The sequence below is a fragment of the Baudoinia panamericana genome (assembly GCF_000338955.1).
Source record: "Baudoinia panamericana UAMH 10762 unplaced genomic scaffold BAUCOscaffold_10, whole genome shotgun sequence".
NCBI lineage: Eukaryota > Fungi > Ascomycota > Dothideomycetes > Mycosphaerellales > Teratosphaeriaceae > Baudoinia > Baudoinia panamericana.
In genome coordinates this window covers 440,601-461,891 of record NW_006911266.1, presented here as the reverse complement: position 1 = coordinate 461,891, position 21,291 = coordinate 440,601, and the positions used below count along the sequence as shown (strand labels likewise).

At 54.8% G+C, this 21,291-nt stretch overlaps 6 protein-coding genes across 6 annotated transcripts; 3 read left to right on the top strand and 3 right to left on the bottom strand.

Annotated features, from left to right (window-relative positions):
- Positions 1-82: 82 nt before the first annotated feature.
- BAUCODRAFT_124670 (uncharacterized protein) lies at positions 83-295 on the top strand (the record flags this gene model as incomplete). Its single annotated transcript, XM_007680740.1, has 1 exon — positions 83-295. The coding sequence occupies one exon, from the start codon at positions 83-85 to the stop codon at positions 293-295; it is 213 nt and encodes a 70-aa protein (XP_007678930.1).
- Positions 296-363: 68 nt separating this feature from the next.
- BAUCODRAFT_36375 (uncharacterized protein) lies at positions 364-2,427 on the bottom strand. The gene is made up of 3 exons (XM_007680429.1): positions 2,286-2,427; positions 1,629-1,728; positions 364-1,566 (listed from the first exon to the last, which is right to left on the bottom strand). The coding sequence occupies exons 1-3, from the start codon at positions 2,296-2,298 to the stop codon at positions 387-389; spliced, it is 1,293 nt and encodes a 430-aa protein (XP_007678619.1). The 5' UTR covers positions 2,299-2,427; the 3' UTR covers positions 364-386.
- Positions 2,428-8,575: 6,148 nt separating this feature from the next.
- BAUCODRAFT_214384 (uncharacterized protein) lies at positions 8,576-10,448 on the top strand. The gene has a single exon (XM_007680739.1). It carries the CDS (start codon positions 8,982-8,984, stop codon positions 10,239-10,241), a length of 1,260 nt encoding a protein of 419 aa, XP_007678929.1. The 5' UTR covers positions 8,576-8,981; the 3' UTR covers positions 10,242-10,448.
- A 24-nt stretch (positions 10,449-10,472) lies between these two features.
- Positions 10,473-15,237, bottom strand: BAUCODRAFT_36371 (uncharacterized protein). The gene is made up of 4 exons (XM_007680428.1): positions 14,925-15,237; positions 14,656-14,814; positions 13,775-14,479; positions 10,473-13,701 (listed from the first exon to the last, which is right to left on the bottom strand). Exons 1-4 carry the CDS (start codon positions 15,221-15,223, stop codon positions 10,656-10,658), a joined length of 4,209 nt encoding a protein of 1,402 aa, XP_007678618.1. The 5' UTR covers positions 15,224-15,237; the 3' UTR covers positions 10,473-10,655.
- Positions 15,238-17,269: 2,032 nt separating this feature from the next.
- On the bottom strand, positions 17,270-18,704 carry BAUCODRAFT_214158 (uncharacterized protein). The gene is made up of 2 exons (XM_007680738.1): positions 18,162-18,704; positions 17,270-18,103 (listed from the first exon to the last, which is right to left on the bottom strand). Exons 1-2 carry the CDS (start codon positions 18,570-18,572, stop codon positions 17,459-17,461), a joined length of 1,056 nt encoding a protein of 351 aa, XP_007678928.1. The 5' UTR covers positions 18,573-18,704; the 3' UTR covers positions 17,270-17,458.
- An 811-nt stretch (positions 18,705-19,515) lies between these two features.
- On the top strand, positions 19,516-20,566 carry BAUCODRAFT_36368 (uncharacterized protein). The gene is made up of 3 exons (XM_007680427.1): positions 19,516-19,665; positions 19,837-20,000; positions 20,076-20,566. The coding sequence occupies exons 1-3, from the start codon at positions 19,604-19,606 to the stop codon at positions 20,216-20,218; spliced, it is 369 nt and encodes a 122-aa protein (XP_007678617.1). The 5' UTR covers positions 19,516-19,603; the 3' UTR covers positions 20,219-20,566.
- The last annotated feature ends 725 nt before the right edge of the window (positions 20,567-21,291 follow it).

Genomic DNA, 21,291 nt, shown 5'->3' with positions numbered 1-21,291 from the left:
GACTGCGCCACCATCACACCACCTTGGGTTACCTATAAGGCAAGAGACACAGACCGACTTTTGATGGAGCTTGTGTTGGCAAATGCGCCATTCCCGCTCGTTAGCAGTGCTGGCGGATGTTGCTAAATTCAAATGTGAAGAAAGTGGTCGAAAGGAACCTTCTTTGAACGCGTGCGCGTGTATTGGTAGTACTACCTCGTGTTGCGCGCACCTCGGGTGGGCTCTAACAGGCTCCATTGGCGAACGGACCGTGACGCCGCGCTTGAAGACCGCATGCTGGTCAAGCGAAAGCTAAAACTTCAAAGCTGCTTGCCATCAGTGAAACTTCCTTGACGCCTATAGTGAACGCCGTCCAAGTGTTACCTTCCCACCGCTGCCGGTGTGACTCAGGACTCACTAACCTCCCTTCTCCTCACTCCTGGCGGCAGCTTCTCCACCAAATGCCGACTCGCCCTCCACACCTGGATCAGGTTATCTTCCGCCGCACTGCACATTACCCACGGATCATTCTTGTTCCACGTAAAGTCACTGACACGGTTAGTATGCCCACCATGCATGAACAGCATCTCCGGCGGCCCATCCTCTGCATCCTCCGGTGTCTGCTCCATACCTGCCCTGCTGAGATCCCAGAAGATGACGCGCCGGTCGTCGGAGGATGAAGCGAGAATGGCGGAGTCGGAAGGGTGCCAGTCGATCTTTGTGATGACGTCCTTGTGCCCTTCTAGGCTGTGGATCTTGCCGTGGTCTGGGAAGCGGAGGTCAAAGACGCCGATGGTCTTATCTGCCGAGCCTGTTGCGAAGAGTTTATCGTGAGTGGGGTGAAAGGCCAGACTGTTGATTGCATCCGGGTGGGCGCGCTCGAAGTCAATGGCGGGTTTGTCGGTAGTGGACCTGCGCATGTCCATAAGCTTGAAGGTGAGATCGTCGGATACGGAGCCGAAAAGGTTCTTGCCGAAGGTGGGATGGTATTGCACGTCGTTCACGCTCGCGGCATGATGTGTGTAGCTGGTACGTGGTTTGACGGTTTTGGTCTCGAGACTAAAGTCACGCTCGAGATCCCAGAGATTGACGGACTTGTCGCCACTGCCGGTGAGAAGTTGGCCTTCGACGTGCGGGTTCCACTCTAGCGCGAAGCCTTCATCTCTGTGACCTTGCAGGATTGCCTGAGGCTTTGCTTGGTCGTTCGGTGGCACGGATGGGTGCTTCGATCGGTCCCACACGTAGACGTTACTATTGCTTGCCCACGTTGCGATGAGGTTCGGGTTCTGTGGTTGATAGCGGGCCTTGTTGACTTCGGTCGGATGTACGATCTTCTGCACGACGGAGAATTTGATGGTCTCCTTGCTCGCGCCGTAACCGCCGAGCTCCTCTGTGTTCGGATTGTAGTCTGCCATCTTCGCCGCGGGGGGCTTGGGCAACTCAAAGTGTGCGATTTGTAGGTACTCTGGCTGCTGCTTCGAAGTATGTGTGCCGAGAAGTAGTCTGTGGGTGCGCATAGGCTTGCCCGGTACGTCCTTGACATCCGGCAACCATTGGGTGGTAAGCGTTGGCCACTCAAGTGCGCGACTGACGTTACCAATGAGTCAGTTGGCATGTATCGGTTCACCTAAATGCTATGGATAGCTCACCTGTACATGATGTCGTAGAGGAAGACGCTGTTCTTCTTCCATATCTTGTACTCTTCATTGATGAGCTTGTTTTGCAAAATTGCCTGATCGGCTTCCATGTCTGGAAAAGCACTTGTTAGCAAAACTCCCCTAGTCGTTCTGGGCTCGACAGAGCAATGTCCGCAACAGAAGCGACATCTTGAGCGTGCTGGCGGTCCCGCGCAAGAGAAAAGTTCCTAGTGGACTCCTGGTTGACGTAAAGTAGACGCTCGATGGTGAACTGCCGGCGACGGAGGTCATGCGTATGAATACTGCGAGGCGTAATGTTCCACGCTCAGCAGACTAACAAACATCGCAAGGACCAGCATCGTTACTCTTCGAATGGGTCGCATTTTGTAGAGCAGTCAACGTTGATGTAGGCGGTTGTCTTGGTTGAGATGGTACGCCGCTGTCGTTCCTTGATTTTCGCATACGGCAATCAGGATACTGGCACATTCCACACCGAATCGTGTAGGGCGTACAGCGGCAGCATCCACCGTTGTTTGGTCCGACGTCGGACGGTGGATTTTCGAGGTATCACCGCTTAGCTCCCCACTGGCATTGCTGCCGGAGGTCATGCTGAATACAGAATGTTTTTCAAGTAAAGCAGATGTAGTTGGAAACGCAAGGTAGACTCACTGACGTCCTCCATTTTCGGAGTGAAAAGGCTTTCGTACAGGTCGTCAGCGGGTCATTGGCAGGTGCGGATAGGGAGCAATGTTGTAGGAAGCTGCGTTGAGTTGATCGTATATGTCAAGGTGGTAGATCGGTGTTGGTGGAAATGGCAGACCGACGCGTTAAGTACTTGCACCCATAGGCGCGTGGTGGTCAAGCCGCAGACGCCTTAGGCACATATGCATCATCAAGCGGTCCGTGCGTCATCTGCGAGCGAGTGTATGACTTCGTGGAGGGCAGCACATCCTCCTTCGCTTCTGCATCGACTCCGTGTCAGAACGCCGTCACCTCCCACATCACCTCTTCCACACACACACATACACTCCATATACTGAGTACCGCGGTGATCAGCCTCCCCGGACAGCCGTCGACGGCAGGTTTTCGGGTACAACCTCCGCCATGGGTGCGCACTCGTCCATCACCGCACGTTACGAGCAAGCAAATACTGACCGCGCGCAGGTGTCCCCAAGTTCTTTCGCTGGCTCTCTGAGCGGTATCCGGCCATTTCCCAGCTTATAGCTGAGAACCGCATTCCCGAGTTTGACTGCCTGTACCTCGACATGAACGGCATCATCCACAACTGCACCCACAGTAACTCCGACTCATCGATCACTAAGCATGTCTCCGAGGATGAAATGTTCATCAAGATATTTAATTACATCGAGCATCTTTTTGGCAAGATCAAGCCGCAGAAGCTGTTCTTTATGGCTATTGACGGTGTGGCACCGCGCGCTAAGATGAACCAGCAGCGTGCGCGTCGCTTTCGAACGGCGCGGGACGCAGAGGAGGCTAGAAACAAAGCTATTGCCGAAGGCAAAGAGATGCCGAAGGAGGATCCATTCGATTCGAATTGCATCACGCCAGGTACAGAGTTTATGGCGCGCTTGACGCAGCAGCTGAAGTACTTTGTTGCGAAGAAAGTCACCGAAGATATTGACTGGCAGGGATGCGAAATCGTCCTTTCCGGTCACGAAGTTCCTGGTGAGGGTGAGCATAAAATCATGGAGTACATCCGGCAAGCGAAGAGTCAGCCGAACTACGATCCGAATGTCAAGCATTGTCTGTACGGCCTGGACGCGGACTTGATCATGTTGGGCTTGTTGTCACATGATCCGCATTTCTGCTTGTTGCGCGAAGAAGTCACGTTTGGCCGGCAGGCGAAGACCAAGAGCACTGAGCTCGAGCATCAGAACTTCTATCTGATGCACCTTTGTATCGTCCGCGAATACCTTGAGCTGGAATTCCAGGAGCTCAAGGAGCCTGGTGCGCTTGGAAGCGTACCATTCGACATGGAGCGCATTATCGACGACTTCATTCTGATGGCGTTCTTTGTCGGCAATGATTTCTTACCCAATTTACCGCATCTACACATCAACGAGGGCGCGTTGGCGCTCATGTTCGGTGTTTACAAGCAAGTGTTGCCCAAAGCGGGCGGCTACATCAATGAGAGAGGTGTGATCAACCTCAAGCGGCTTGAGCTGCTCCTGGACGAACTCAGTCATGTGGAGTATCGTCACTTCGAGCACGAGCATGAAGATGCCAACTGGCTTAAGGACAAGACGGTGCAGAAGGAAGATGTTATGGAGAAGGTGAAGAGGAAGGGCGTGCAGAGCATGACGACGTATCAGAAAGAGTTGTATCAGAGCATCAAGCGCTACGTCAATAGTAGGAGCGTTGGCGATGCGCAACCGAATCCTTTGGATATGCCGGGCACTCTGAAGGCTGCGGACCGTGCGTTTGTTGAGGAGTTGGCTAGGAATCTGCACCTCAACTGCGGGACGATCGCGGATGATGAGGGCAACAGGCATATCCAGCTGTCGTTCCCTCCACGTCTAGAAATGGATGACGAGGAAGACGATGAGGACGAGGAGGCGCAGAATGCACTTCTACGTGTGTTCAAACAGTACGACCGTGCGAAGGTCGAAGACGTCACCGCTCAGGACGCGCAAGTGAAGGCGCAGCAGAAGTACGAGCAGAAATTTTACGAATGGAAGAACAAGCATTACACCGACAAGTTCGAATGGGGCATTGAGAACGAGGCCGAACTCACCAAGCTAACAGAGAACTACGTGCAAGGCTTGCAGTGGGTGCTTTTCTACTACTACCGCGGCGTAGTCAGCTGGCCGTGGTATTACCAGTATCACTACTCACCCATGATATCGGATGTGAAGAAGGGCTTGAAGGCGAACATGAACTTCCAACTTGGACAGCCTTTCCGCCCATTCCAGCAATTAATGGGTGTGCTACCGGATCGCAGCAAGAAGATCGTGCCGCAAGTGTATTGGCCATTGATGACGGATCCGAACAGCCCGATCATCGACTTCTACCCACGCGACTTCGATTTGGACATGAACGGGAAGAAGCAGGATTGGGAGGCTGTGGTTAAGATCCCATTCATTGACGAGAAGCGGCTTCTGGCGGCTATGGCGCCGAAAGACGCGATGCTGACCGAAGCGGAGAAGAGAAGGAACGACTTCGGCGTGAGTTTGAAGTTCGTTCATGACGCGACTGTTAACTATACGTACGCTAGCTCTTTACCGGGCATCTTTCCAGACTTGGAGCATTGCCATTGTGTTGAGAACATTTTCGAATTGCCGACGATGGAGGGTCGCGAGGTATATATCGGCTTAGTGGACGGCGTCAAACTTGGCGCGGCAGCGTTGGCTGGCTTCCCAACGCTGCACACCCTGCCTCACATTGGCCAACTCGGCTTTCACGGTGTCAATGTGTTTCAGCAGGACAGTAGGAACGAGAGCATGGTCATCACGTTGGCAGAAGGTGAAACGCAGGGTACCGTTGCGCAAGCGACAGCGCGCTTGGGCAAGGCGGTACATGTTGGGTACCCGTTCTTGTCGGAAGGCAAGGTGGTCAGTCTGAGCGACGAGATGTTCACATACCGACTAGCCGATCCGTCTTTACCGGCGACGAGCGCGAACGTGGAGCAGATACCGCATCAATCACAGGGTATCTCAGACTGGAAGAAGAAGGCGAATCGCATCGAGTCAGTGTACTCGAAGCGCTTCGCCATCATTATTGGCACGGTTGAAAGCACCGTGACCGTAGATATGCTGGTTGGACTACGCAAGACCGATCAGGGAGCTACGGTCAAGGAGTACGCTCCAATCTCCGGCATGGAGCCTGACTACGCCACGCAGACCATTGTCGACAACGTTTTAAGCGAGGATCAGCGCTTCCTGGAAAAGGAAGCTCTACCCATGGAGGAAGAGTTCCCCGTGGATACGCGTGCATTCTTCCTGGGTGAAATGGCTTACGGTCGTCCACTGCGCATTCTTGCCGTTCAGCCCGGCGACCGAGCTGAAGCTTGGGTGAGCATGTTGACGAACAAGGAGCCGGATTTCGGTCGCGAAATAGTCCAGGCGGCAGCGATGGAAGACCCATACACGGCTTCGTTCAGGGTTTCGAAGATGTTGGGCTTGCATCCACTGGTGTTGTCAAAGTTGACGTCGGCGTTCAATGTGTATTCTTCTGGTTTGCGGTTGAACCTCGGCCTGAACTTGAAGTTTGAGGCGAAGAAGCAGAAGGTCTTGGGCTACAGTCGCAAGACGGAATCTGGATGGGAGTACAGTCGGAAGGCTATTGCGTTGCTGGCTGAATACATGACTCGATTCCCGGAGTTCGTGGCTGCAATCGCGGCGAACCCGACAGGTGATGGATGGGAGGACACGGCCTTCTACCCTGACCCGCAAGAAGCGAAACTGAAGATGAAGGAGATTGGCAACTGGCTGAAGAGTATCGAGACCAAGACTTTCGAACGTGTGCCGCTTGAAGCAGAGCAGCTCGACGGCGACACAGTGATGAAGATCGAGAGGGCTGCAGACGAACTGAATGGGAAAGACAATCAAGTCACGGGCAAGAAGATTGGCGGTGTTCCGCGCATGGCCTTGTTGAAGCCTAGCGACGCCGTGCAGCGGACTCAGCATCAAAAGTTTCACCTCGGCGACCGCATCACCTACGTGCTGGATTCAGGCCGCGTACCGATCGCTATGAGGGGTACGGTCATCGGCATGACTCGCACCACGAGGCAGATGCTGCTGGATGTCGTCCTCGACATGACCTTTATTGGAGGCACGACGCTGAATGGCCGCTGCTCACCGTTCAGAGGAAGCACGGTCCCTAGTGATGCTGTGCTGAACCTGACAGATAAGCAGGTCTTAGCGTTGTCGGAGGCGGCAAGGGCGAGAGCGCCCCAGCAGCAGTATGCCCCACTGAGGCCGGGACAGAGAGTTGCCGCTACGGCGAACGGGTACGGTGGATCGGATGGCCCGCAGTTGACGCAAGCTTCTGCGCCACCGCCGCTTCGGGGTAGCTTTAGGGGTGCAGTTGCTGGGCAGAACGGCGGTCCGAGGGGAGGGTATCAGTACCGTGGTAGAGGCGGAGGGTATGGCAGCGACGCGAACGGTGTTAATGGTGTCAACGGCGGGAGTGGACACAGTTACGGTCAGCAAACCATGCCATTCCACCCCCGCGGTGGCATGAGTGGTGAGCCGCGCAACTTCAACCCGCGTGGTCGCGGCCCCGTGAATGGTGGTATGGGGAGAGGTCGTGGCGGCGGCGGGAATCGGCAAGGCTATACTGTCATCGACAACAGCGATCCGACTGAGGGAGTCGTGCACAACAATCCGAGTTTCCGGCCGCACAACTACAGCAACGTGCCACCACCCGCGGATCTCGACGGGAGAGGTAGGGGCAGGGGCGGTGGAAGGAATGGTGGAAGTATGAGAGGAAGAGGGAGAGGCGCGAGAGGAAGGGGTGAAGTGACGGCGGGTTAGAAGACGGCTGTCTACAGCCACATGGTGTGTGGTGAGCGGCCATTGCTGTTGACGAAGGTATGTCTGTGTCAAGAGCTACGAACTATGTTGCGACCTACGCAAGGAAGCGTTCTAGAGCCGTTACAGGTCTCGGCCGTTGGACGGTGTAGAGACTGCAAGCGCTTTTCGCAAACCTTATCCCGGGTGTCGACAACGAACAGAGTGCGTCTTCCGAGCGCGAAGCGAGATATGCATTCGCAGATACTCCTCCTGCGGGCACTACAGCACCCTGAACCACAATACTAGAAGTGCGGGATCTCATTCTCGTGAGCGCCTATTGGCACTTATCATGCTTGGGCTGCCCTGTCTACGACGCGCATTCAGTGTCTCGGAGTAGGTGGAAGTTTGGCGATATCTCGAAAGGAAATGGACGCCAGAATGGTGCCACCAATAGTTTGTGCTCCACACACTACGGCAAAACGTGCATCTTGGCGAACCTTTCGTGCTGATGCCAGCAGCGTTGTGCATCTGCGCGCACGTGATGAGTCTGCCGTTCGCCGAGACCATAATCGTTAGATCTCTTTATCCCGTCTGTCAGGCTATGGGGAACTTCACCTCAAGCTGACAACTTGAAGGTCAGCCCTGAACGCCGAACAGTACCGTACGCTGAAGCTAGAATTTAGAGTTGAGTTCTATACACAGTAGCCTCCTTCTAGCAAATCTTCGCGGCACTCCACCAGATAGAGTTCTATCCTTGCCCCGGACGTTTTCCCTCGCGGCACTACATCTAACGGTGACACTAACTGATTCCGGCTGCCGACCCGTAGTCGCGACGAAAGAACAGCCGTTTGGAACAACGTCGAAGTCTTCGGCGAGACATTTTTTTCTTCTATAGACGACTGACCGAAGTGTGAGTTTAACGTCGACGTAATCACGATCCATCGCCCGGTTGTTGGAAGTAGGAGTGCATGTGAGCTGAGCTGAGCCTCACCGCGCAAAATACCCAATGGGGAAGGCGCAGGGTTGATTTGAACGGCCGGATGGACGCTTGGCCTCCGCCGCTGTGTCTGATTCGGCATCGTCGCCGCACTAATCACGCAATGAGTGAGGAAACTCGTGATGGATTCGCTGCGCTAGAAGTGCCCGGGTTGTGAGCATTGCCCACTGTCGCTACATGGCTGAGTGAGATATAGCGGCGGCCTCTCGCTGCTGAGCTATCTGACTGCATTTCACAGGAACCGAAGGAAGAGGCTGCAGACCCAGCGATTGATGCCCGTGAGATTCTGCTTTAAAGCTGCCACATCCTTGTTCAAGAACCTGTCACCTTTGGCTCCCCCTGCTGGACGGTGGGTAACACCAGCGGCACAGTCTCGGTGACAAAATTCTGATACGAGAAGTCATCTATAGGCCTGCCACTGCTGCTTTTCCACGCGGTTGCGACAACTGCCGTGCAACAGACTTGAGTTACGGCTCCGTGCAGCTGCGGCACCGATCACGCAGGCTTTTGTTCGCACCGGAACAAGCAGCTCCAAAGAGCTTCAGTAACGACACAGGTCCTCACGCGACCACTGCAAGCTCGAAGAACCGTGTTTCGCTTATACTGGACCTCGTAGAAACGGCACAGAAGGTCTCGGCTCTTTACACATTGCACCTCCACCCGTGGTTGCAGGATCGAATCAAGCTACCCCGGTTGAATTGATCAGGGTTTCATCAATACTGCATGCTAATGCAGTGAGAGCGCGACGCTTGCGCATCCGTTCTCGCGTGCGACCCCTGCGACTTGCACTATTGCTCCATACCCGCCGACCCGTTAATCAAGCGGCGACGAGTGGGCTCTCCACAACTGTTTCAAGCGAGTCCAGGCTTAACCAAGCACCGAATATTAGGCGACATGGCGGCCACTCGCCCCATGGAGGACTTCTTCTGCACTCCTACTGCCACCTACAGGACCGTCCCCAATTTCAGTCGCTTGTCTACGTTGGTCAAGATGCCGTCAACCGAGTATGCTCCGAGCACTCCATCCGAGAAGCGATACACCATGGCTTTCGATTTCGGGAAGCACACACCGGAGCATTCGATGCCGATCAAGGACTTCCAGACTGATCAAATGTTCTGGCGCGGCTACACTTCAGATGAGGAAGTCGCTTCTCCTTTAGGGACAGATGATATGAGTTTCCGCACAGCAAGCAGCGACGACTTCGCATCCCAGCGGACCAGCATCGAGTCTTCACTGCCTGAGCAACTTATACAAAGCTGCGACGACGTCGAGCAACGTTGCGGCAGAGCACAAGCGGTAAGAGTGGTGTCGGCAGGTAAAGCCAAGGTCGTCTCCATGCCCAAGCTTGTCGACGGTCCGTCAAGCCCTCGTATCTGGCGACCTGCAAGCGCTGGACCTGTGGCTCCGCCTGTATCGCGCTTCAACCGGTCGGGTGCGAGCAGTCAGGCCAGCAGTCAGCATCAGCCCTCACCGCGTGCTTCTACGGATCTCCGTCGAACACTCGCCCCGCAGGCGACGAGTGTACCTCTACCAAAGCGTTCTCCAAGCCTACGACGAAGACCAAGCTTACCACAGCTGTTTACGGCAGCTCGCTCATCGCCCACGACTCCAACACCGGCGCCGTCGCTCGGTGCGGTACGGGGTCCATGGACGGCTGACTTCCTCAAGCACGATCCGTACCCGTCCATCGCAGAGCCCGAGCAATCGGTGGGACGTACGGCACCTATCACGCCAACCAGTCCAATGTCATCATCACGGCGTCGGCTTCAAAAGGTCTACTCTTCGGTTGGCCTAAACGTATTTGCACGCTCGCGGCGCACGAACTCATCTGACGGCAGCGTCAACGAGGAGCTCAATCCAGCGAAACAGGCCCAGACGGCCAAAGTACCGTCACGATCTGCAGAGCCGACAATCGAACGTAAACCGAGTGTGCGACCGAAGCTGGTGCCCAGAGGCGCCAGTGAGCGGGAGCCACCGCTTGTTCTACCTCCGTGTCCGGAGGATTACGAAGACCCTCGGGAGGGTGGTATACAGTGGCCGGCACGGGATGGTTCGTCAACGATGTGGCCTCTATATGAGCCAGCGCCGAAGGTGTCGAGATTGCAACGACAGCAACGCAGCATGTCAGTCGCCTTGGTGTCCGCGCAAGCGTAGGACGACCTGCGGGGAAAGCATCGGGGCGCTGCATTCTGCTTCTGACGAGACGATACCACGATATCAATGACTATGCATTGAGGGAGGAATATTGTGAAGTTTGTATGAGAGTACAGCTCACTCCGACCTGGAGGATCATTGGACGGTGTAGCCGCTGACACCTCGCGGAGGGCAACAAGCCTGTAATTCTCTTGTAGGCGATGAATGGACTAAGAATTCCATGACATACAATCAAGCCTTGCAAAAATACATTTACACCGCCTTGCAGCAGATGATCTATTAGTAAACAGTCTTGTCACAATCGCCGTAAACGGCAAGTCTACATGAAGGGACGCCAATGCCCGTTAGCAAGCGATACCGTGTCATCATTCATAAAAGTCGTTATAGTCGTCGTTTCCGTCCCATCAACCCCATTTACCACATGTCAAAACCTCCAAAATCAAAGTCTGCACATATTTCGAAGATTGACTTGGACAACTCAGCAGTGTCGTCCCTCTCGGTAAGGTTCACTGTCGTGAAGGTATTCGTACTGCATTCGTCGAAACCGAGATTGATCATAGCCGACGGCAGCGAGCAGCCTCCGGCCAGGCTACATTGGCAGACGACACCGTTTCGCATGCTGGTTGCAGCCTCTTGAGGGTGTAATGAGCAGCAGCAAGTACACCGCTTGTGCTTGCGCAGAATGCTGAGCAGAGTGGACACGTTGATTGTGCCGAGATCGCCAAGGTCGATGTCCACATCGCTCAGGATCCGCTCGGCGTCTGTCTGCGGTGGCGTACAGTGAGTTGCATCGTTCCCGTTGGCATGGGTGGGTTCGCAGACCGGCAACTCGCAATCCTCGTCCATAGCGTTCAGTCGATCAACTCCATCGACGTCGCCGAGCATTGAGGTGGTGATAGAACCGCCACCAGTGTGAGGCACATGCTTAATCATGCCGAGCGCAAGCGCTGAGCCATTGAAGCCAACATGGCGAGGCAAAGTCATGCCGACGTGGTAACTCACGAGCCAGAGAAGCATGACGACCAGCTCCGGTTCGAGGCAAGCGGCCACGCTTGCCGCAGCGTTCCGAAGTCCATTGCGAGTTGTTAGGCTCGCTTTGGTTGTGATGCCGTCCTCAACCATCCGGGTGCTTTGACGCCACGAGAAGACTTGTGAAAGAGCATTCACGACACTGCCATACATCTTGCGACAGTCCAGAACAGCTTGGTCCGGGGGTCGGTAAACTCCAGCCTGGCACAGCGCCATGCCACTGGAGCCCTTCACAGCCGGTGTCAAATATCTGGTAACAGAGGAGATCATGCTCTGCACGGTCGTCATGGTTGCGAAGGTCTTGAGTCTTGGCCATCGCCACTCAACTGAGACCCAGGTAACGCCGCTGAAGCCTGGCATGGAGATTTGTAACACGACGCTTGAGCTCTGCGGCCGCATGTCAGGGAAGTGCATCGAACGGCCCTTGGGTTGCCACAGTTGTGCACCGTGCTTGTGGATGTTCGGTAAGGGCATACGGAACGTGTCAAGCTCTGTCTTCGTCATTCTGTAGCAGCAGGGGCACCAATCCAACGGAGTCTCCCCGGCGACATGCTTTCCCTCGCAAAGCTCGCGCAAGACAGTCGTGGCAGAAGGCCGGCTTGCAGGTGTAAAGGCAAGCATAGCCTTGCAGATACTGAGCAGTTTCATATGATACGCGGTGCCAGCGCTGGCTGTTAGTCGCTCAAGCCATGCATGCAGATCCGGCAGTCGCTCATGGTATGTTGCGTATCGAGCTTTGCCTCGGTCATACATCGTCAAGAAACCTGCCAGCTCCGTCAAACTGCTTCCGAGCTCGACAGTGAGCATCTCGGCAAAAACGCAGCCGAGCGAGTAGATGTCGGCTTTACGTCCACGTTTCTTCTTCGCAGCCACTTCGGGAGCACAATACTTGGGTGTCATGATGCCATCTCCTATTGTAGATGAGTCGTCCAAACTCTGTTCGTAGTATCGACTACGGCCTGGCTCGTCTAGGTTCGTTTCAAAGTGGTGGGAGGTACCGAAGTCGGACAGGAGAATGTCGTTCTTGTTGATGAGGATGTTGGCAGGCTTGATGTCTTTGTGGCGGCAGGATACGCCATGCAGATACTCAACCGCAGAAGCTAGGCAAGCAAACCATTTGATGAGACTCTTGCGCTTCTTAGGCCATCGCTGTGGATCTGCGAGGAAATCTCGTAGGTTTATTTGGGCCACTGGGGTCATGAGGATGTTCCACGAGCGTCTTTCCTGTTTGTAGTATGCGGCGACAAAATGTGGCACATGAGGATGGTCCAATCTCTGCAAGGTGTCAATCTCCCGCAACGTCAATGCTCGAGCCTTCGGGTGGTAGCGGGAGATTTGCAGTTCTTTGCGAGCGAATGTCTCGCCGCCATATCGTAGCTGCACCTCGTCCACGATGCCATACGTTCCGTGCCCAAGGTTCCGGAGTGGAATAAATGGCCCGTTCTCCTCCCGCCATGAGAAGATCTGGTCAACGTTTCTGTAGTGACAAACGAATTGATAACTGTATATGGCATCCTCATCAATCTCGTCACAGTTCGAAGGCTTCGCAGCCACGCGCACAATTACAAGCGCTGCATGCTCCAGTATGTGTCTAGGTGGGACATTGCGTCCTTGGAGCTCACACAGCTCTGCTATCCACAAGTACTTGTGGCCGAGGTCGCGTGTCAAGGCAACAGCGTCCTTGAAGGCGGCAGGCAGAAGCTCCACGCGAATGCGCAGGTCGGGATGGTCGAAGTGGATGGCCGATAGCAGTGTCGATACTGAGTACAAAGTACCTTGCTGCCGGGTGTGGTCGAAAGCCAGATAACGAACGTCCCCAGGATCGTTTACAAGGCAAAGGTGTTCGACGTCAAGTAGGGAGTGCGGCCTAGTAACGCACGGTACAAGTAGGCCAGCGTCTCCGAATGTTGCATGTTCTGTCAAAGGTGTTTTGATGGCGGAGGGAGTGATCGATCCATCGTGACCTTGAGCACGTGTGGTCGACTGTTGTGTTCGTCCTTTCTGGCGTCGCGAAGTGGTAGACTGTTTATAGCTTGCGCGGCCCTTCTGCTGCGGCGCAGAGCCAGAATGACCGGACGCAGACGATCCAGAAGCGCCTGTGTTATCTTGGTCGTCGTCCTCAAACCAGCGATGTCGGCCCGGGCGCAACTCCCAAGGTCCATCACGAATGCGTTTGTTGAAGTGTGCGAGGTAATGCTTGACTCTATCGTCCCAGTCCTTGAATACATAAGAGCACGGGATCCCCAACGCATTAACGAACTTGCAGTTGCGCTCAAATCCAGCATTGATTGCTACCTCAGAGTCGTTCCTGAGGGCTTCCCACTTCGTCCTGTCGATATGAGGATGTGCAGCATTGAAATGGTCCCAGACCTTGTCTTTTCGATGGCATATGGAGGGACCTTGACTCTGCGCTCTGCAAACGACACAATGCCTATATGTCGTCGAGTCAGTGTCTCAGCCATGTCTCAGATACTCGGGAAAGAGCTACACCGCGCTCCGCTTACCAGAACTCCTGAGGCTGCCAGTTCTGCTCATGCCGCTGCCAAGCGTCTCGTTCATTGGTCGAGTACTGACATCCTGGAAGTGTACACCTGAACAACAGGTCTGTCGGTGCGTTGAGGGACTGATGCGAAGTGCACGCCCTCCAGAAGCGGGCCCTCGCCCAAGCCTGAACCTCGCTGACGGTTTTCGAAGGCTTTGCATACGTCGCACAACTGAGCCGACCGGACGGTGTACGGGTCAACACTTGCGCCTCCTGCGGCAATTCGGTCAAAGCAGATGATGTATCACTCGCTGCTGTAACCCGCGCAGCATCTGGAGGCATCCAATGTTGTCGGAAATGATTGTACCAAGTCCGAACAAACTCCGGATCAAGGTAGGTGATCGCGGCGAGGCCATTGATCTCTGCCTCAGATGGCAAGAACGTTCTGGCAGCCCATCTTTCGCTATACCGTTGCAGGTCTTCCTCCTGCGTAGGAGTAAGGCCGACCCGACCCTTGCCACCCCCGCAAGGCACAGTCTGTCCATTGTCAGGAACATCAAGAGTCGGTGGGTAGGCGTGTAGTGGTGGGCCAGTGTCTGTGTATGGGACCGCATCCATTGAGAAGATGTCACCTTCCATGTCAATGTCTGCGGAAAACGTCGTCGAGTCCAAGACATAGTCGGTTGGATCCAGTCCAGGGCTTCGAAGATGAGACGAGTTATTAACCTGTTTGCAATGCGTTAGCACAGGAGCGACCATTGCTTTCACTTGCTCTTTTCATCACATATCCGCGGACAGGGGCGGTGGTGGACATGGCTGTTAAGGAGCGTTGCCATTGCATACCCTGATAGTGGTCAGCTGCGATCATGTGTCATATGTGTTTCTTTCGCATGCACGACGTACGAACTGCCAAAGGAGAATCTGTGGGTATGTCCCGTGTCTCCCGCGAGGGAGTTGGGACTGATTAGAGCCTCGCCGTAACTTCCTCCAGTTGAGCTTAGACAGGACTGGAGAGACGGGTGCATTCCGCCCTGACCGAAGTTGGGATAACTCTGAGACGACTTTGACGTGACTTAGTAAAGGTTTGATTTTGCAGGGCTTGGATAGCTGAACATACCCTGCACAATAGTCAGCGATGTTCAGCATTGGCAGATGTGCGCATGCCCACTCACGAGCTAGCATAGGAGTAGCGGTTGCTGCTGAATGAATCGTGCGTAATTGGTTGAGGGATGAACATCCAGCCTGTATGGTTGCTGCTGACGCTGGGTATGCGAGACTGCATGGCATGCTGCATGGCGCCATCCTCGAACTCGCGGATACCGCGGACGTTATGGTTTTGCCGGAAGCAATCGAATATCTCTTCGACCGTACGATAGAAGCCACATGTCAGGCACAGCATTGTTGAGCTACCAGATGACGCCGAGCTGTCATGGGCGAAGCCGTTCCCAGACGGTTGCTGCCAGCCACTCATACCAGCGTTGTGGAAGCCGCCTGCGTGTCCAGACGCGCTACCCGCCATAGCCGCAGCCGACGTTTGGATGTGGGAAACTGGCGGAGCTGTCGGTTTCACCTTGCAGCGGGATGTGGAACGTGCAGCTAACGAAGTGAGTTGGCCTTGGTGGCCGCAGAAATCCGATAACTTTAGCCTGAGAAGATACAGACAGGACTCAGCCACCCATAAACACTGTTTCAACTGCGAAACCAAGAATGAGGTTGAACAGAAGAATGGAACAATGGAAGCAACACAACACAGCATCCCGAGGGAATAGAAATCATCTCTGCGTGGGTAAAAGACGAGGCGAAGAAGGCAAAGTGGGGATGTAGGCAACGTGGAGGATTCTGGGGCGGCCTCAATAGTGACGAGGCAAATCGCCCGGAAAGCAAAGCGATAAGTGAAGGGACCGCCCAGTCAATGGTCTCGTGAGAACTGCGTCGTCTCCTGCGTCAAAATGCTGATGCTGCCGCCCAGTCAAGAAAACACGGGGGTGGAAAACTTCTCGCCCTTCGTTCGAAGATAAGGTATGGTTCGCATACGCCTCGCAGCTCATCTGATCTGACATGGTCCACACCACCACAATGGTCGCCCGAGGGAGAGTATTCGCGTCGACGTGTTGAGTACATCATCAATCAATCAGCAGTCGCATGATGAGATGGGACGGGATGGGATACGCCCGGCTGCATATGTGGAAGAGGGCAAGGTCCTGTAGTTCCGCGAAGATGGTGTTGGCAGGGGTGCGGAAGTCCCCGCTTTGCACAACTCTACATCCTTTCGTTATTCTTACTTGCTCCCGCACACAACAACCACCTTGATACAGGCGAGTTTAGCCGTTGCGCCTATCAAATACAGTAAAGCAACTGGCGATGGGGGACTGACTGACTGACTAAGTGACTGACCAACGCCCGTGGAGGTCCACTGATAGTAGCCTTCTCCATGTCAACCATGGACTATCGTATCAACCATTGAAAAGGCTGGATGGCGATGCTTTCTCTACGGCATTAGCTGGCAGCTCATCTTGGAAGTCAACGTCACAGCCCCTCACAAGGATTCTACAGCCGTCCACCAGATGCAATGTGATCGAACACCATGTCCAAGAAACCGGGAGATCCAGACTCCAGACACTGCCCGCTCTAGCTGCAACGATGCAACTACTTCCTCGCTGCATCGTACTCCGTGTGCCATCTAGCCACCTTCTTACGCTGTATAACAGTATGTCTGTCGACAAACGCAGTACAGGGCGGAGTCGGTTCCAATCATCTCTGCTGCCTCTCGCGCAGAATCCGCGAGCATAGCCAACATATCTCGAGGACATACGGATGCTTGTCGGCATAGCGTTTTTCAGGAGGCTCGCCTTAGGGCCAGACTTCACATGCCTTTATCCGAATAGGGCATTGCTGAACCAAAGCCGATCTTGCTGTCTCAGCAGCTCGGAAGCCGGAAGCAGACCCATTGCATTTGTGTAGCTGACGATGGCCGCGTGAAGGTTTGTGATTGATTACTGTGGAAAAGGCACGGATAGTCTGTAGGTACAACCGTCAACGCAAGGGTATCCAGAACCTGCTGACGTTCGGGCTCTTCAGTTCGCCAACTGTCGAATAGCTGAGCTTAGCGTAGGCGTTTCTTGGGAATGTGTATCTTCCTTACATTATTACAACGCTCAACAGCTTTTCATGAGACTATTCGGGGTTTCGATTATTACACAGCGTACCGATCTCCAATAAGAATCTCGTCAGACAGCTGGGCGGAACTGACTGGTATATTCTGCAACCAAAGATGGCAATTATTGGCGCTGCCCCTTATAAGCACTAGATGTACATCTCCCTCTTCTTAGCAGGATTTACATGTACATGCTCCGGTCCAAGCGAAACGCCATCCACGAACTTTGACGAACGCCGCCGCCTCGGTCCATGCACAGCCATGATCGTACAATATGGCCCCAACACCAATGCTGTCGTTGCGCTCGTCCGTGACACGATATCGTCTTTCTCTCACGTGGCTTACAACACGCCGTGTGTACACCTGGCCACGCCCAGCTTCTTTTGGCGCTGCGTCCGCACTCAACGGAAACCTCGAGGCACCTTCAACGCCCACAGCCCACCCGCGATCTCCGTCGAACTATCCCTCCGCCTGCCTCCGCCTCGGCCTCTTCATCCCCACATCCTCAACAGCACACTCTTCCGCCGAGTCCAGCGTATCATCCGAAGCCCTCTAAGCCTTCCTCGACCGCGTGACCCGTCCATTTCCATTCGGCAGTCCGTTCTCCTTCCCCGTACTGAACGCACTCCCGTTCATCGTCGCGGCGCCGCCACTTAACCTCCGTCTCGCCTCCCTCACATCCGGCACTTGCTCGTCCTTCATCTCGACCAACGCGCTGACCGCCCGTCCGCGTCCCTTCTTCACCGGCTTCTTGTAGGTGCTGATGTAAAACCCAATGAACAACACTAAATAGCTCGTGATGATCGCCATGCCTGCAAACGCCGCAAACTCCTCGCCCGCGCATATCCCCGCCGTCAGCAACCACGGGAAGTAGCTCGCCGAAAAGTACGTATACGAAGCGAAGTAAATGAACCCCAGATCGATCACGAACTGCACGATCTGCAGGATGGTGATGTACTTCTTCCACCAGATCTTGATGCCGCGCGCGGACTGGAAGTAGTAGAAGTACATGACGACGTGGACGGTGAGGTTGAGGACGATGGGGACCCAAGAGACGGCGGTGTGGCCGAGGAGCTGGGTGTAGCAGAGTAAGGCGGTGGCGCCGTGGTGGTAGGTGTGCAGGAAGGTGAGCGGTTTCTTCTTGAGGAAGAGGAAGACAGTGTCGAGGAGTTCGAGGTATTTGGTTAGGTAGTTTAGCTGGAGTGAGGTGTTAGTTGGACATGTATAGCGGGGTGAACTGTTCAGAGGGGCACACGTAGTAGAGGACGACGAGTTGCGGCGTCCAGCCCCCATCAAAGGAGCAGATGGCGTGGAAGACGCCGTTTCGCGTGATTTCTGGGATGAGCTGCTCCAGGAAGAGAAGTAGTAGTATGCCGCTGATTGCGGTCAGGTAGAAGTTGTGGATCTTAAAGAGGCCGTTCAGTTTCAACGGCTGCCGGTCCTTCATGAGCTCTCGCCCGCCGAAGATGATGATGTAGTAGGAAATCAATGTCACGGCCGTCTCGGTCATGGTCGCCATGGGAGTGCGGCCGGGGGTGAATCTGAACTGCTCCGGCTTGTAGCCGACTACTGCTTGCCAGCATTTGGAGAAGATGGGCCAGAGGGCGAGGCCGAAGGGACGGTCAAGAGTGGGAAGGCCGATCTCGAGCCAGTCTGCTTGCGCCATGTTTGCGATAGAGTTCTAGCAGCGTGGGAGTTGTTGTAGAAGTCGACTGCAATGCGATGAGGTGGTTGTCAAACCGATTGCGGAAGGTGGCGGATGCGCAAGTCACTGGTGTGTCGCGTGCTCGCCGTTGAGCGCGGCAGTAATGCGTCTAGCACAGTCGCGCACAACGTGGTCTCTGAAGGAGTGACTGGAGGTGAGCGGGCGAAGAGTGGAGGATGGACGGACTTGTTGCGACAACAAGAAGAGAGTCACAGTGGAGAAGTGGATGGATGAAAGGCGGGACTTGAAAGGGGTCCTCGACACGGAAATTGCAAGCAGAACGCGAAATTTCCCCCCCAGTCGCTTGTCGCTTGTCGCTGCTGCCCGCCGACAGTTGGCGGCCTCGGCTGGCGGAACGTTTCGGCCCGATTTGACGATGGTAGACAGTGCTGCGTTACGAGAGCGAACGGCACCAGTGACATGGGTTGGAGGGGGAGGTGTGAAAGACGCGGTTGTGATTGTAGTAGTACACCGTGATTCTACTTTGATTGAACACAGAGGCCTTGCGGTTAAGGCGTCAAGCAAATGTTACTATGCATGTGTCTTTCATACAGGGTAAGATGGCTTGAACCGAACGCTCCGATAGGGCTGAAGCCGCCATTCGACAGCGAGTGAAGTGACGTCGGGATCAATCGGACAAACACGTGACTTTCCCCTGGCGAGCGCCAAGGCATTCGCTCGGCTCCGTCCAATCCAATGGCAGAGAACGTCCAGCCAGTAGCTCCAGTCTCTCCAAGCCAAAGCTGCTGCTGCTGCTCTGCCCTTCCGCATAAAGTAGGCAAAGCTTCAACACACGCGACACACAACCACACATCTCCACCACCCTTCCGCCAATGTCCTCCGCCACCTTCGCTCGCATCGCGCGGGCGAGGCTGTCCACCACCACATCCTCCTCCTACCGTCTCCGCTCCGCCGTCCGATTAGCCCCAACCACCACCACCACCAGCAAGCCAGCGACCGCATGCTTTTCCACCAGGAGCAGCGGGCTGGCCATGCCCGCCGGCGACCCGCATGATCCGCATCATGAGGAGAGCTTTGAGGAGTTCACTGCGCGGTAAGACCCAGCCCGTCCACAAAGCATACATGCACTCAAGCCGCATATGAGTGCGTGGTGATACTGCCTCAACCGGCCTGAATCCACCTCCGCAACGCGACCCTTCTTCCATCTGCGCATGCTCATGCCGAGCAGCGCTGTGTGCTAATGCGTGCTGTTGTGTCCGGGCAGGTACGAGAAAGAATTCGAACAAGTCCAAGACGTCTTCGAACTGCAACGCAACCTCAACAACGCCTTCGCCTACGATCTCGTCCCCTCACCTTCCGTCATCGTCGCCGCGCTGAAAGCGGCACGGAGAGTCAATGATTTCCCGACCGCCGTCAGGATATTCGAGGGTACGCCTAGCAAATTAACCCACTGATACCATACACACGTTTCCTTTGCTGATCCGCGGGGTGCGGGATATACAGGCATCAAAGCAAAGGTAGAGAACAAAGGCCAGTACGACGAGTACCTCAAGGACCTACAGTCGATCCGGGAAGAACTGGGCGTGAATCTCAAGGAGAACATGTATCCCGACGCGGCGGCGACGGCGCGTTTCCACAGAGATTGAGATGCGAGGGGGAATAGTGGATTTGGCTTGAGCGCAATCAGCAAACTGTGTACATTGTACCATAGCGGCGAAGAAGTCGTCCCAGCTGCTGCGATGTGGGGTGCAGTATTCGTGTGACGCGCGCCGTGTAACCGCTATGACGAGCCATACAAAGCAATAAAACGGGAAGTGTACAGTCTCATTGGCAGCGAGTCCCTGTATCGATATTTAGGACGGGTGAGTCTGGGCCAATGGACAAAGCTAAACGTGCAGGTTTCAACAAATGCCCCTCTGCTGCACTCAGATACCGTCAAGTGCATCCCGCTACAAGTCGCTCAAATGAGTCGGCAAACTTTCGTGAAAACCAATTCCAGACTCGAATCGACAACGCCCTTTTTTCCGAAGCTTACACGATGGTACGGAAGACGGTAGTATAGGACCTACACGACCCTCGTTTGTAGCCTGGCTTTCCCGACCCTTACGCCCTCTCTACTACGCCCACCGTATAGCTCAATTTCCACTGCAGGCCCAGACAAAAGTCACACGTCCTCCTCCTCGCGCACGCAGAACAACTGCTTTTCGAAGCCTTCGGTAAGCGCAGCCATCATTAACAGACGCGACTTTGCCACCCACAAGCAGATACGCCATCGCGCCCCTACCTCCCCACCACCTCACTCCAGCCTCCTCACCCTCACCGTTCCTTACAATCCCCTCACTTCCTCTCCCCCCTCGGACTAGTAACCGAATCACTCCTCGCCGGCACACTCGTATTATTGATACCCAGCCCGGTGCCCTTCGAGCTTCCCGCCGACCCGGGCCTCGCACCACTATTACTCCTCGACCTCGTCCTCGTCATGCCATGTCCGATGACGGCTTTATGCTGGACTTTGACCGCGTCGGCCGCGATGCTGCTGCTGGAGGTGGAAGAAGGGGGGCGTTTCTGTACGCGCGCCAAAAAAGACGGTTGATCAGAAACACCTTTTGTGGTCTTCTCACAAATTGTTCTCATGTGCTCGAATCGAAAAGCAGTAAAAATTATGCTATGCGGCGATCCGTGCTGTGTGCTCGGGAGAACAGGCATGTGTGTGTGCGTT